The following is a 14,900-nucleotide window of genomic DNA, read 5'->3' as shown; positions in this document are numbered from 1 at the left end:
CGTGAAATGTTAGACGTTGAACAGCTAGCACAATTGTTTCGTAGCTGGCCTGGCTGCATCGACGAGTACTCAGATTGTGACACGGTAATACTTCATTCCTTCTTTCTTATGTAAGTTGGGGTTATTTTTTGTCATAATGCGACTAATGTATTCGTAAACTTACTGTTACAGATTTATTTGCCTTATGAAATTTATGGGCTATATATGTTGTTCGTCTTCAACCTTCAGAAAAAAATTGTCTATATTTTGAATCCGCTTCCAATACAATCTTGGGAGAGCATTTATTTAAAACTATGGAAATAGGTAAAAATTTAAACCTTGCCGTCGAAGTTGCAAATCCTGGATGGAACGATGATATATGTAAATGGGAATGCAAAGTTTCTGATGCTATTTCAAGGAACTATCACGGGTACGAAGTTTCTCACTCCCACACAATCTTATCTCATTTGTTTCAACGCACAATGTAACGTTACATATGTTTGCAGTGGTCTGTCTGGATATTTGGTTTTCAATGTCATGCACTCATATCACAATGAAAGGCTACGCTACTGCTCCTAGCTCCATGGATCAATTACCAATTTGAAATTGATGCGTACGTGCTGCACTACTGCTCTGCCTTTTTTTTTAGAACCACTACTCCTCTGCTCATCCAGGGCTATTATCGATATTTTCTCATATTAATTTTGTTTGCTCGGGTGTCCCCAAAAGGGACATATATTGGTCAATGAGATTGATACATTTATTACCGGGCCCTGCAATCTCTCGACCAGGCCATTCTAATTTGAAAGCACGGTTAATTCCTCAAATAATCAAATAGTTTATTGCAAACATTGATAACCAACAGGTTGGACTTAAATTAGGGACTACGATAAACCGCATAGAAATAAAAAAGTTGTGCCACCTACTTCTAGGTAGGTGTAATGTAATCTAAGAGCACGGAAGTACACCAAGCACATATCTAAGCGACGTCTCGGTATCCTTGGAAAAAAACTCTTGCTGCAGGCACGCGCTTATTGCTCTATCGATCAGGCCTGCTCTATCTCCCGCGTACGCCGCCGCCTAGCTCCGTCTCCCACCTCTCCTCTTCGATCTTCTGTCGTATCCTAGGCAACACAGATGTACTTACTATATCGGTTGAAGCACCATATGATCGGGCCTCCTATCATATAATGACACTGCCGCATCCGCTCCACTGTAGGTACTGATCTCCGTATGTATCTATCGCTGATCTATTTGCTCCGTCGTGGAATCGGTATACATGATGAATCGGTATATACAGGGGTCGTATCCTGTGCGTGGATCCGTGCATCCAAAGCATTTCCACCGGCCGGTCCACGTTTGACGGTAGATATACCAAACCTGGTAATTTTGCAAAACACACCGCCCGCCTACTGCTTTCAACCTAGTAGCGAGGCTACAGGTTTTGCAAAAACACCCGTGTCTCCCTAACTCAATAGGCCGGTGGCACCCAGTCCCGAATCAAGAACAACACCTCGACGGGTATTCCCAGTGCTATGCGGGCACCCCTGAGTAGCAACCAGGGAATCCTTCGGCCTCGACAGTGATTTGGGATGTTGAGCACGGGCCGCCGGGCCGGCAAGCGGTGAACAAGGGCCGGCGTGTGCTGCCAATTTTCCAAACAAGAGTATAACTTTTAGCCAATACGGGCGGTTGATCCGATCCGGCTTCCGCAGGAAATCAATGGAACAAGGGTGCGTGTAATCACCTGCATCCTATTGCATCTGAATTGACATTTTGCAAAATTTGATGGTGTATAGATGAGAGTGGATTTTCTGCGCATTTGCTGCTGAACCAATTATCTGAAACTTCCATTCACCGGCAGCTTGCAATCCTCATTCACCAATTACAGAACATTCACGTTGTAAAGATGCGTCCAGGCATACACACCCAAGAAGAAGAATTGCAGTCCACGAAGAGAGATCAAATCTGGGCAGCAGGGGCAGATTGGGGAAACTAGTACGGGTACACAGGTCGGAATTAGGAGACTTGCCCCTAGCGGAGGGGTGTTTAGCAAATTAACTTGATTAGCTTTCGTAGGCTGCGGCGTTGAGTTGCAAATTTACCAGGTTCAGTATCCTGCCGTCAAACCTGAATCGGCCGGTGGAAGTGCTTTGGATGCACGGATGCACTGAGCCAGACGGATGCATATGATACGACACCGTATATACACAACAAGCAATTGATCTGGCAAAACCTATTGGTCTTTGGACTAAAATTAAAGTTAGATTTATCCATCCTTGATTTAATTGGAACCACGTTAAGGAAAACAACAAAACACTACTCCTTCCGTCCTAAATGTAAGGAGTTCTAACTTTGTATTAAGTTGTTAAACTTCTTAAAACAAACAATCGATCAGTCAGATTCAAAAGTTGACCAGTCATTTGACACCCAAAATTTAGCCGAAATAATAGCTACCCGACAATTCGGGTACCCGACATTTCAGGTTCGGGGTCGGGGTTTTCCCGATTTGCCCGAGCTGCTGCACAAGAGAAGGTCAAGCCAGCACCGCACAGCTGGCGACCAGTGAGATACTAGCCGGCAGGATACAAGGAAGGCATCCTGCATGGCACGGTGCTGCTCCACTCCACGTTGTTCATGGTTATGGCCTCGCTAGGGACAAGAGGAGCTGAGGGAGGTGGGAACAAACCATCAAAGATCTTTAGCACTGTCTTTATAGAGACCAATTGTGTTGATGATCCGAACTTTATTTGACAGTATGTGTGCAGTGGCGTTTATTAATTATGTGTTTCTAAGAAACAGTCGTGCCGATGATCTATATCCCAAGTTTTAATTTCTTTTTTATACTATTCTAATAACACACACAAATGATACACACCTTCATTTATTAAATGCTTTTAAAATAATGCAAACAATATAGCGATATGAATAATAAAGACGTATAAAGATGTTTCCTGCGCAAATAACACCATGCTAGTGCTAAAAAAAAGTGAGACCTGATCTCAAAGCAAAGCAAAATAACCCAACAATGATTAAATACATGCAATACAATTGTCAGCTATCTCTGTTTTACTAGGATTTCAAAATCAAAATATTAATAAAAAACAAAAATTCTTAGTCTAAACAAAGTGATATTTTAGCGAAACTGGAATGAAAGAATAATGCATTTTTCAAAAACATATTTCATCAATGTTTTGTGTTTCAGTTTCATCAAATTGTATTTTGGTTTGACTAAATTTTAATAATATCTACATGACTCTCACATTTAAAATATATAGGAGGCCATGCCCCCACAGAGTTGTTCCGACGTGCGCAACAACAAGGACAGTGACACAGTGTATTTCTAGGAATCACCGGAAAGAAGGTGCACTACGGAGAGCTCGCCGGAGGAGGTATCGGGGTGCTGTTAGCTCGCCGTGTGTTGTGTTCGTTTTTTACGGAGAGATGCACAAGTGGTTTTCCAGACTTTTGTAGACCAAATGTGAAACACAACAATTTTATGACAAGGTAATTGCATGTATATTTACTTAAGCCATTAAGTAGGGAATTGTAAAAAAAAATAAGGGCTACTCACAGATTTTCCATTCGGGTCCAGTTTATTCCAGATCAATGCATTTTAAAATTTAGCATTTCTCTTAGGAGATCAATTATTTTCTCGTGGAGGGTGTCCTTATCTTTATCTGTTCAGTCTCCAATGTTGTTTTAGTATTAATTTTTTCAGGAAAATGTCCTTTAAGTTTTTTTTAGAATACTGTAACTTTATTCAAATTTGAAAACTATTACAAGTACAGTATTTGGATCATAGACACAAGAAATTACGAAGTAACCCCTCAGAATAACAATGAAATATCTTGAAAACATATTCTCCATGGTATTAATCTTTGCAACATGAAGTACTATCCAAGCTTCAGTAAAAAGACTCCAATTAGATAGGAGCGGCAACATCGTCACTCATATCCCTGCACGAATTTGACTATCTTCAAAGGTTTTAAAAAGCTCTTGAGTCGCCCATAAAAAAAGATGGGAAGCCGTGAGCGTTGAACGTACTTGGGCCGAGGATGATCCCCTAAAAGCACAAGTCGTTGAACCACATGATCTTCACCGGAACGCCAAAAGACTCCCAAGTCACAAAAGATCAGACCAACAAAATCACCATGACACACTGACAAAAACTCATCAAATTCATAAGAATGGATCTGCGACGAACAAACTCAAAATCCGCAAGGAATTTGCGGTGAGTAAAACTCTCTGGTCCCATAACACTTTCTGAGAAGGCAATGCCGTAGTAAAAAAAAACCCAGAATACATTTATTCTTGATGGCATCGCACCCTCGGCCTGAGGAAATGCAAACTTCGAATCTGCTAGAATGGGTTCTCATGGGCTGCTGCTGCGAACAGCAGTATTGCATGCTACTTGGGCCACGCACACTGGTTTACTATTATGCACCCAAATCATCTAGGCATGGCCTGCAGTTGGACATTTTGCGTCGAGGGCCCTTTTGTATTCGGTCCAGTTTACTTACCTAATTTCTTCTTTCCATTTTAGCAGATTCTCTAACAGACAGTTCTTGCGCTTTCACTGTTAAGAAAAGTCAGCTCACTACATTGCCAACATGAAATTTGCTTCATGATACTCCAGAATATCTCATGAGAAATTCACGCAAATCTTCTCTGACCTTGACCCGCCGATACAGTTGTTCTACTTGTACTGGAAGCTCTGTTTACAACAAGCTGGATATATAAAAATTAACTCAAGTATGTAAGCAGTCGACGGTACAAGTTAAAGAACATTATCACAGGTTTACAGATATTGAAATGCAATGAGTGAATTCCGGCCATTTTTGACCCACAAGTTTCACTTTGTTGACAGCTTTGACCCATTTAGTGAGATTTTCAATTTTTTGACCCCATTGAGCAAACTTGTGCCACGATGACCACATTTAAGATTTTTGCGCAATCCCCTCCGTTCTCTACCAGCATTTGCGTCCGGCCCACCGCTTGTGGTGGACTTAGTTCTACAAGAGTGTAATTTTGAGGGTTCAGAATCTCCTCTATCTCAGTATCAACTTCGGTTATAGTTTCGGTGATCAACTTCGGTTCATCCATTGATGCTGGCTAGTATGGCTAGAGTGAGGCATTATAGGGTTATATCATTGGGTTCCGGCCCACCGCCTGTGGTGGAGTTGGTTCTCCAGGAGTGTAATTTTGAGGAAAAAATAGTTATCTCCTCCATCCCAATATCATAGTTTCAGTGATACAACTTCAGTCCGTCCAAGATACTCTAATTAAGATGCTTACTGACGCTTTTTTTTTCCGCTCCAATACCCCTTGGTGTAGATATATGTAAACTAAATAGAAAATGTTCACAGAGCGAGTTCTCCCTCGCAAAGTCATATCTACCATCTTCGATACCTATTGGAGCCAGTCGGTCCATCCAAAAGCCAACATGTGCCATTAACTTATACTCCCCCCCCTCCCATTCATAATAAGCGTCGGAAGTTTAGTACAAAGTTAGTACAACTTTGTACTAAATTTTCGACACTTATTATGGATCGGAGGGAGTATATGTGTAATGACGCGGAATAAAATACATATGTTGCAATATAATTTCATTGATATAGTTATGAAATATGAATAAATATTAATGAAATATTTTAATATTGATATTGCAATCAAATCTCATTGATATAGTAATTAAACTTGATTGATATGAAATAGATGTTGTATGAAATTTGATTGATATTCATATTTTTGTGCTCCCGTAGGTACGGAAGCTGTTAGAAAATTTTCTTTAAACTCTCCCTCTACTCCAACTTTCTGAACTGAGCGAGAGCACATAACTGAACCGTCGATGACAGAATTCATCAACTCATGGTTGATGTTTGCCACGTCCGTGGACTTTTTATTTGGTGATACTTTTGGTTACTATAACCACATATTTAGGTCTTTATATTAAAATAGATTCAAAAGAACTTGAGATTTAATAGAAAAAATCTTGGAGCAGGATGATTCAAACGGGATCAGTAATTAACCAAAACCTTGGCCACAGCTAGGCTAGCTGGAGGCTACGAAAGCAAGCTTGAAAGTTATGATGAACCTGTATACATCTTACTCATCAATCTATAACACTAGCAGCACTTCATCGATCCTATACATTCTCAACAATCCAGATCGTGAATTGTGGCCCAGCATCAGCATGCATGCATGGAGTACATTACAATACATAGGTCGCCCATGCATCTTGAAAGATGAACAGCCCCACGTACTGAAGATGATTGCCTTTCGGTTTCAGGACCAAAGCCTGTCCAAGGGAGATGAGTCTGTCATGCTGGACCGATGTTGCAGATCGATCGACAGCTACTTGGCCTTGCTGCGTACGAACTTTGATTCGAGTCCTGAGTGCATCACACTCTAGGAGTCCCATGTTTCTTCTAAAGTATGGTTAGGATACTCCAGTTACTGTGATCTGTCGTATCTAGGCAACAGATCACAGATGGTGGACTAGGATCAAGATTTTCGAAAATAATACGATCGAGTAATAATCAAAGTACACAAGATTACCACAGCAACTGATATCCTAGCAACAACAAAAAAATCTGCCTAGTTCTCTAACGATTAATCATGCGCACTATCCGAACTTCATTTGAGTGTATTATTTTAATGTCATGTCAAACACATACATCAGTTTTTTCAAGCGGCCAACTGGCTTACATTGCGTCAAGACCCCTAAATTTTAATTTCTTATGTTGGTCTAATATGACATAAAAAATGACACACATCTATTATAAATTTTGCGTTTTGTTTGAAATAATATACTTCCTCTTATGACTGATCCAAATTAATTGTTGTAGTTTTGTCTATACGCATGTAACTACATGCTGAAACACGTCTAGGTCATGCTTATATAGATATATAAAGCTACGGCAATTAATGTAGATCGGAGGGGTATATACGATGTATAAAGACAAAACCATTTTTTTAAATGAAATTTAATGTATTACAAAGACAGCCTAGCTTAATTTCACAATAAAAAAAAGGAGGAATGTACTGTTCCAAACTTATGACTACTGTGTGTCAGTGCGTGTCTACCGACTTGTACATGCATCGCCTTAGGACGAAATTATTGTAGTTCGTACATGGTCCATTATATTTACACCTCACAGTCCAACTCTCTAGGTTCCCATCTTATGAACAAGAAAAGTAAGTTTACCAGAAAAGAATTTATAAGGAAAAACTAATGGCACATACACTTTTTTTTGCGTAGAAATGGTACATACACACGAGTAATTAACATACAAAAAGTTGCAGCGAAAATATAGATTCCATCATCAATTCACCATGCATGAAGACATACAAAATTAAGTGTCTAGTTAACATGGATATATACATTTCAACTTTCTAAACTATACAATTATACGTACTCAGCTCTATGTTCCAATTTCGTCGAACAGCTGATCTGCACACAAGAGGGTATCCAAAAAGGGGGAAGGAAAAATGGTATACAAAGATGAAGTACGGAGTATCAGCCTTTGATTACTCTGTTTATTTCATCCTTACTAGGAAAATGCTCAGCTCCGGCGCGTCACCGTCGCCGGCGGCGCCACCGTCGGCCCCGCCGACGCCTCCCTCATTGGGGTTGATCATGTAGAACGCCTCGGAGTCCTTGGACCCGACGACGCGCTCGACGCGCGCGCGGACGTACGTGAGCTCCCCGTCCGGCCCCGCCGCCACGGGCGCGCCCTCGCCCACGCCGCCAGCCTCCTTGTCGCCTGGCCCGGGCGCGTATGCCGGCAGCACGCCGGCGCCCATGGACACGCCGCGGAGCAGGCGCATGACGTGCCGCTCGTCGTCTGAGGCCTCCTTCCGTCGGATGGCGTACCCCGCCTTGCGGCCGTTGCAGAAGACGGCCCACACGTACTCCTCCACGAGCCTGCGGCGGGCGCTGCGGGTGTCGCTCTCCAGCGCCAGCTTCACCGTCCCGGACGCGATCTCCCTGTGCAGCGCGCTCGTCAGCATTGGCAGCTCGATGAGGAACACGGGCGGCGCGCGCGTGTCCTCGTGGATGGCCAGGCTCACGCGGCCCCTGCGGTGCCCGAACAGGGTCACCGTCGTGGCGTGGTCCGCCAGGAGCGCCCTGGCGGTGTTGTGCCGGCCCAGCAGCGCCACCATCTTGCACCCGGACGACAGCATCGGCATCAGCTTGAACATCTTGAAGATCCCTCCTCCATGGCCTGATCCCCTTCCGCCGCCGGCGCTGTCCGAGATCTTCGTCCGCCGCCCGTTGGTGGACGGCCGGAGCAGCGACCGGAGACTGGGGCCGTCGATGAAGGACGGCATTGACGGATGAGCTAGCTAGGTAGAACCTGATCGATCGGTACTTTGCCGATCGAGCTGGTGCGGGTGATGTACACCCTTTTTTTTCTTAAGCAAAGGGACTTCTGATGGAGTGGATATATAGCCGTGCGAGGAAACGGGGTTCGCCTTGAAGAGGTTGGATGGTCGTTGTTGCATGCGCTGTGCATCGTGGAGTCTGATCGAACTCATCGTTTCCCTGTTTGGGTCGGTCCGGTTGTCCGTTCCGTGTCCCTCTGCACTTGCATTTGAGTGTGGCCTGACAATGGATTTCCATATCGTTCGATCCGTGGTGATTGAACAACGATAACGAAATAAAAACGACCTCCGCCTAATGGATATTGCGGTTGCATGCATGTACGTCATGGATGGCTCAGGATCACAGAATGATCCACTAGATCCGTATGTGTATGCATGTCATGATCAACCGCATACAATTGTATCAGCATATACGCCTCTGTTCCCTTGTCAGCGTGTCAATCAGGCACTTTCGTCATTGCGTGGTGATTTAGTAGTAGCAGCTAACTGTGGGTCGATGTTTACGGCTTTCCCTATCGATCCGAGAACTGGGATAGGCCAGTGGTCTTGCCCGCCCGCCCGTATAACGAAGCTAGCCAGAGAATTATTGGGGACTACGTGCATGCACTAGCTAGTTGTGGATGTGGATTAATTTGTGGATCTGCGCGCACATGGCGCGTTTGATCGAACAGCACGGGCTGCATGCACATCCACCTTTAATTGCCCCCGATCACTGTTAGTTCAGTTAACGATTGGCGCCCATTTTCGTGTGAAGAAGATGGGATCGACTCGGCAGGATGCTTGCGCGCGCCCCCTTGTTAGTTACTCTCTGTGTCTCTGTTCATGATCAGTAGAATCTGAAATGGAGCATAATCTGCCAGCCCTTGTATAGATTGCACGCAACTACAAACTCTTTCTCTGCATGCATTTAACAGAGAACTCGACCTGTCGCGTGTCATAGCAGCCCTTGTATAGTTTTTAAACATGGTTTCTGAAATTCCGAAATGGAGCATAAGTTACCATGACAAGAATTTAGGATCGATTGAGAGTACCAGCTAAAGGAGCATATGCTCGGTTTGGTGAAGGAAAAGCCAGCAGCATACGCATATGATCTAGCTAGCTAGGCCGCCCTACACGACAGAGGATCGAAGGATTTAGGCGGACGATGCTGACCCGTCGTTAAAGCAAAGCAGGCACGCACGTGATGCTGTGCCTCGCTAGCTCACCTTAACTTCTCGAAGAGCTGTGCCACATGCTCGTGTCGTCGTGCCTGCTTGCCTGCCCGGCCCACGGATATGCTTGCTTTCCGGCCAGTTCCCGTCGATCTCCATGCATGCCCCGGCCCACGCCGGAGAGGGACACAACGATCAAGATGCGTCTGCCGGCCGGGCGCAGGACTCGTTCGGTGGATTGATTGCCGGGACACGCCCCGGCCGGACGCTTGCTGCTTTCGTCGGACGATAGCATCTTATCCCGCTAGCTCTTTCTCTCTGTACAGAGGAGGAAGCTAGCTACTAACTCGTTGGAATTTTTCTGTTCTCTGTACGTGCGTCGCGTACTACTCCTAGCTATACATTCCGTTGGAAATCCTAAAGTGTGGGGGACCGTTTCGATAGATTTTGCTGGCTTTGGTTGCCAATCGATCACATGTCGATCGAGGGGTATAGTACTCGACAGATCGATAAGCACATGGACCCGTCATTTTCATTTCGCAGGTACCTGAGAACCTTCCTTAGTTAGGATCTTTAAAGTCCAAGAACACACTCGGTTCGTCTTTCGCGGATAAATCGTCCGTTTTAAGCCCCTCTGATAGTTTAATTTCCTGGCGATTAAATTGTGGAATCTGTTTGTTTATTGGTCTCGAACCTAGAATTTATTCAGGAAAAATCATGGATTAATTCCAATTCGAGACGATGTATACGTGCCATGCTTCGTCATGGGCCAAGTCGCCAAGATGATATAGGGAGTAGATCATAGGTGTTCTAAAGTTGACGCTGCCTGCCGCACCGGGCACTGAAGCCTCCGGAATGATTGCGCAATTGGCAGCTGACGGCCAATCCTTCATCCATCCATCCGTCGAGGCATCGACCCGTCGATCTAGATGGTGATGCGCGCTGTTCACGTTGTTGCTGTCGTCTCCTTTCAGTTGTTGCTCGATTCTACAATTCGTGGTCCGCCATGATGGGAGGATCGGGTTTTTCTTTCTCTCCACGGAGGTATACGCGACGACGGCAACGTACACCCGGCCATATCGATCGCCCACCGAACTGCTAACGGGAAAGTGACCGATCGGTGGATGGCCAGACGTGAAACTGGTGGCCGGCGTCGGCGGGCGTGGTGGTGGGGCGACGGACTCCGACGTCGCACGAGCACGGTTTCGCCTTAGAGTCTGGAGATGGAGACGTTCTGCTTCAGGTTCGCCTTAGAGTCTGGAAATGGCTTTTCGATAAATAAAGGTCGCACGAGCGTGAGCACGAAATGACAAGGGCCCAGGCAGGCGGCCAGCATTTGCGGGCTGCACAGCGCGCCTCTTTGGATAGAAGGCTGTATTTGGCAAGAGCAAGGTAGGAGTATTTCACAACTGATGGCCCGTTCTGCTTTGGGCTGAGTATTGTTTGTTACGGCCCAAACGCTGAGACGCTATCGGACCACGTAGACAGCAGAATTGTCATCAGGCCCGTGGTACCAGGATGCGTTTTGGCACACGCGAATAAACACATACGAAAAATGTAATGTGTTATAAAAAAACAGAAAATGTAATGAGGTTACAGAATAGGCAGAGTTCGTGCGTGGTGATCAATTGTGATTGTCGTCGCACGTGCGTGGTGATCAATTGTGATTGTCGTCGCACGGTGCTTCGACACCGGGGGTGTGCGGTCACGGCCTCTTTTTAGGTTCGGTAGGGGCGTCGGGACAGAGCCCCGGCGATCGCCGGCAGGGCCGATGAGGCCCGGCGGGGCCGGCGATGCGAGGTACTAGAAAGTGCGTGCTAATCCAAGAACAAACACACGCACGTTTTTTACCCAGGTTCGGGCCACCCGGAGGTGTAAAATCCTACGTCCTGTTTGTCTGAGCTGATATTGATTGTGGATCAAACGTTTACAAGTTGCCGGGCAAGTTCCCGGACTTTCCTTACTACTCTTTTCTAGTGCTCCAAGCTAACTCAACTCGCGCGGAACCAGACTCTAACCTTCTGAACCCCTTCACCGTTGACGTGGGTCCTCCTTTTATACTCAAGGGGATGGCACAGGTGCCATGGTGCATGAGCTACAAGTGTCCAGCGGGGAGGCATACAACTCCCCCCGGTGAGCTGGTGGCGTGCATGGATGCCACCTCCGCTGCTAGGGGTCTAAAACCCTAAAGTAGGATTGGACAACCACTGTTCCTTTGATCGGACGGGTAACGATCCGTCGGTCGGCTCGTTTACTGAGCCGTGCGCCTTACTCCTTGCCCTGATGGGACCGCGCATCCCACGCCCGCCACGCGGCCTCGCGTGGCGCTGTTGATCTGGCCACTGGGCCTCGTGCTGAGGCGGGGGCAGGTGCCCGGGAACCCCCTGTCCCGGCAAGTCAACCCCGGAAAGCACCCAGGCCCAACGCACCCGGGAACCTCCCCCCGGAAGTAGCTTCCCGGGAGGTGCCCAAGCGAGAATGTTCCCAGAAGCCCCGCTAGCCCCTTCAAGGCTGGTAGCTTGCTGGGCTGCGCATAGACGCTGCCCGGGATGAAACCTTCCCGGGAACTCGGGAATGGGGCCCACGCGTCGCGCAGCGGTGGTACCCGGGTGCCACTGGTGCAACAGTAGCCCCCGGGCGTGGGCCGGCATCACCTGTTCCCGGAAGAGTCTCCCCCTGGTCGGTTGCTGGGCTACGCCCTTAACCGACGCATGGGCCCCGATCAGTCGCAGGCCCGCTTCCCTTCGCTGCCCCGTGTACGGCGCCGTTACAAACGGAGCAGTGGACGTGTGACTTCCGCCCTAACACCCCCCGTGAATAGGGAAGTTAAGGCCACTCCGCACATTACTCCCAGTGATTAGAAGTTATCCCCGCGCACCCGTAGTGTACGGAACCGGCCGTTACCAAACGGCCGGTTGTCATAAAGCCACCATTGTTGCCAAAAGGGGAACAATACTCTGCCCCCATCGCCTTCCCCTCCATCCCCTTCCGCATCTCGCATCCCTGCGCTCCTGTTAGCTTCCGCCCTCGCTTTGCATGGTGCCCCCCACCACCAGAAAAAGGAAGGAGGTCCAGGTCTCGAAGAGGGCTGCGACGAACAAGACCGATGCGGCAATCAAGGCGGCCGCCACCAAGGACCAGAAGAGGCGGGAGATGCGCGCCACAGTCGCCTTTTTCCGCCCCGGCTATAACGGCGAGGCGTTGGGGAAGCTCCGGCATGCCGTCGCTTCCCGCTTCAACGAGCATGGGGAGACGCAAATCTTTCCGACGGGCGCCGAACACCAGGACAATGACTTCCGGGGTGTTCGCGCGCTTCCTCCTCTGCGGCATGGTGCCGCCCTTCTCCCTATTTCTCCACGCACTGATGGAGTCCTACCAGCTGCGGGTGGCACAGCTCCACCCCACGTCGCTGTTCCTCCTCGCCACCTTCCAGTTCCTCTGCGAAGCGTTCTTGGGGGTGATGCCGTCAGTGGGGCTCTTCCGCCACTACTTCTACCCCCACATTGACAACGCGAAGGCGATGTCGTTGGGGGTGGTATTCTGCGCCCGCGACCAGATGAAGTCCGAGTTCATCGTCCGGTCGGGGAAGAAGATTGAAAAAGAGTGGCGGAGCGATAGGTGCTGGGTTCGAGTGGACGACCCCCAGGAGTTCATCCAATCGCCGACGGAGCTGCCGCAACCCTAGAACGGTTGGCAAGACAGATACCACTGCGACGCCGACCTTTTCCCCATCGTGGAGAAGATTAAGGCGCTGTGGCTAGCGCGGCTCACCGATGTGGACGTGGCACGCACCTTCGTCCATCGGCGCATAGCCCCGCTGCAGCTACGCTCCGGCCCACGTGGATGTACACGGGTCCCGGGGACAGGACAGTCCTCCAGGAGGACAGCGTGGACTTGGAGACCCTCAGGACATGGGTGAGGAGGATCTCCGGCGAGATCTTCCAATCAACGGAGTTCCCGCCGGGGGTTTCTCTCTTCACGCCGGCGTCGAGGCGCTCAGCGACATCGTCGGTGCCTTCCCGTCCTGCAACGAGTGGGGGTTGATGGACGACACCCCCACCCGCGTCCTGCACGCTCCCCCGCAAGCATCCCGCGGGAAGCAGGTGCTCGAGGAGAGCGGGGGTGGATCCGAGCCCAGCTGGCCCTCCCTCCAGTCGCTGGAAGACGAGGTGGGCCAGGCGGCTGCGTCCCCGGAGGTCGTCGCCATGGATGACGACGACGAAAGTAGCAACAGCGCGCCCTTGATCGTGAGGAGACCGAGGACGTTCGCGGCGGCCGTAGCCATCTCCTCAACGGCGCGTCCGCCCCGGCAGTGGTCCCCAACCTTGCGGCGGCGGCCGCTTCAGGGGCGCCCGTCGGCACCTCGACGGCATCCGCGGTAACAGGGGCCGCGGGTGTCTCGGCGGCGGCCTCCGCCCCAGTGACAGCCGCCAGCACCGTGGTGGCAGCCGGTCCCGGGGCGCCCGTCGGTACCCTGGCAGCGCCAGCGCCTGCAGGGGTCGCTGGTGCCCCGGCAACGGCCTTCGCCGCGGTAGCGGGCCCCTCCACGAGTTCGGCTTCCGGCGCCGCGGCGGCATCGCCGTCGACACCCGGGGTTCTCCGGGTCACGACGACCCCGTGGGAGGCGCCTCCCGCTCGGGGGGTCTTCCGGGGCTTCGCGCTCCGGCGTAACCCCCCGAAGTCTTCCTCGCCGGTGGGTACCAGCAAGAGGGCGAGGAGCGATTCCCCGCCCGGTACACCAAGCAAGAAGGCGCGCGCCGAGGCCAGCGGCGCCGCCGACTCTACCGCCGCAGGGGTCTGCAGCGACACGGGCGCGCCCCTTGGCGACCCAGCCCCCACGGAGGCAGGGCCGGCAGCCGGTATGTCCCCGTCGCTCCTCTGCAAATGCAATTCCTGTTAGCCAAACTCATGAACATACCTTTTCTCTGCAGTGAGTGGCAGCTCGCCCGCGGCAAGCCTCTTAGACGCTCCCGCTGGCGCAGGCGAGGCACGGGAGGTTCCCCCAGCAAGCCCGACGGCCGCGCAAGGTAACCACGCTGGTCACCCTTGCACGTCTTCAATAGCACCACCCCTCGCTGGTCCTCATGCTTTTCGTTGTTGCAGGCACAAGTGCACCCCTGCCAGGAACGGGCGCACCAGTGGTCGATCTTGACCCGGTCATCGAGGCCGTGGGGGCGGAGGTGGAGCCGGAACCGGCTCTCATGTCCAGCCCCGCTGTGGCGGACACAGTGACAGCCGTGGACACCTCCGCCGTCGTGACTGCGCCCGGCGACACGCCCGTAGCTGCGGGCGCGGCCGGCGCGGGCTCACCTATCATCCAGCAGGGGGCAGCTCCCGCCCGAAGCAGGGAGACTTCTCTAGCCCCGAGGTCCCCGGGCA

At 50.0% G+C, this 14,900-nt stretch overlaps 1 protein-coding gene across 1 annotated transcript; it reads right to left on the bottom strand.

Annotated features, from left to right (window-relative positions):
* Positions 1–7,266: 7,266 nt before the first annotated feature.
* On the bottom strand, positions 7,267–8,525 carry LOC100827113 (protein MIZU-KUSSEI 1). The gene has a single exon (XM_003578205.4). It carries the CDS (start codon positions 8,314–8,316, stop codon positions 7,522–7,524), a length of 795 nt encoding a protein of 264 aa, XP_003578253.1. The 5' UTR covers positions 8,317–8,525; the 3' UTR covers positions 7,267–7,521.
* Positions 8,526–14,900: the final 6,375 nt, after the last annotated feature.

The sequence above is a fragment of the Brachypodium distachyon genome, chromosome 4 (genome assembly GCF_000005505.3).
Source record: "Brachypodium distachyon strain Bd21 chromosome 4, Brachypodium_distachyon_v3.0, whole genome shotgun sequence".
NCBI lineage: Eukaryota > Viridiplantae > Streptophyta > Magnoliopsida > Poales > Poaceae > Brachypodium > Brachypodium distachyon.
Note: the sequence above shows the minus strand (reverse complement) of the source record. Positions and strands in the feature narration are given on the sequence as shown.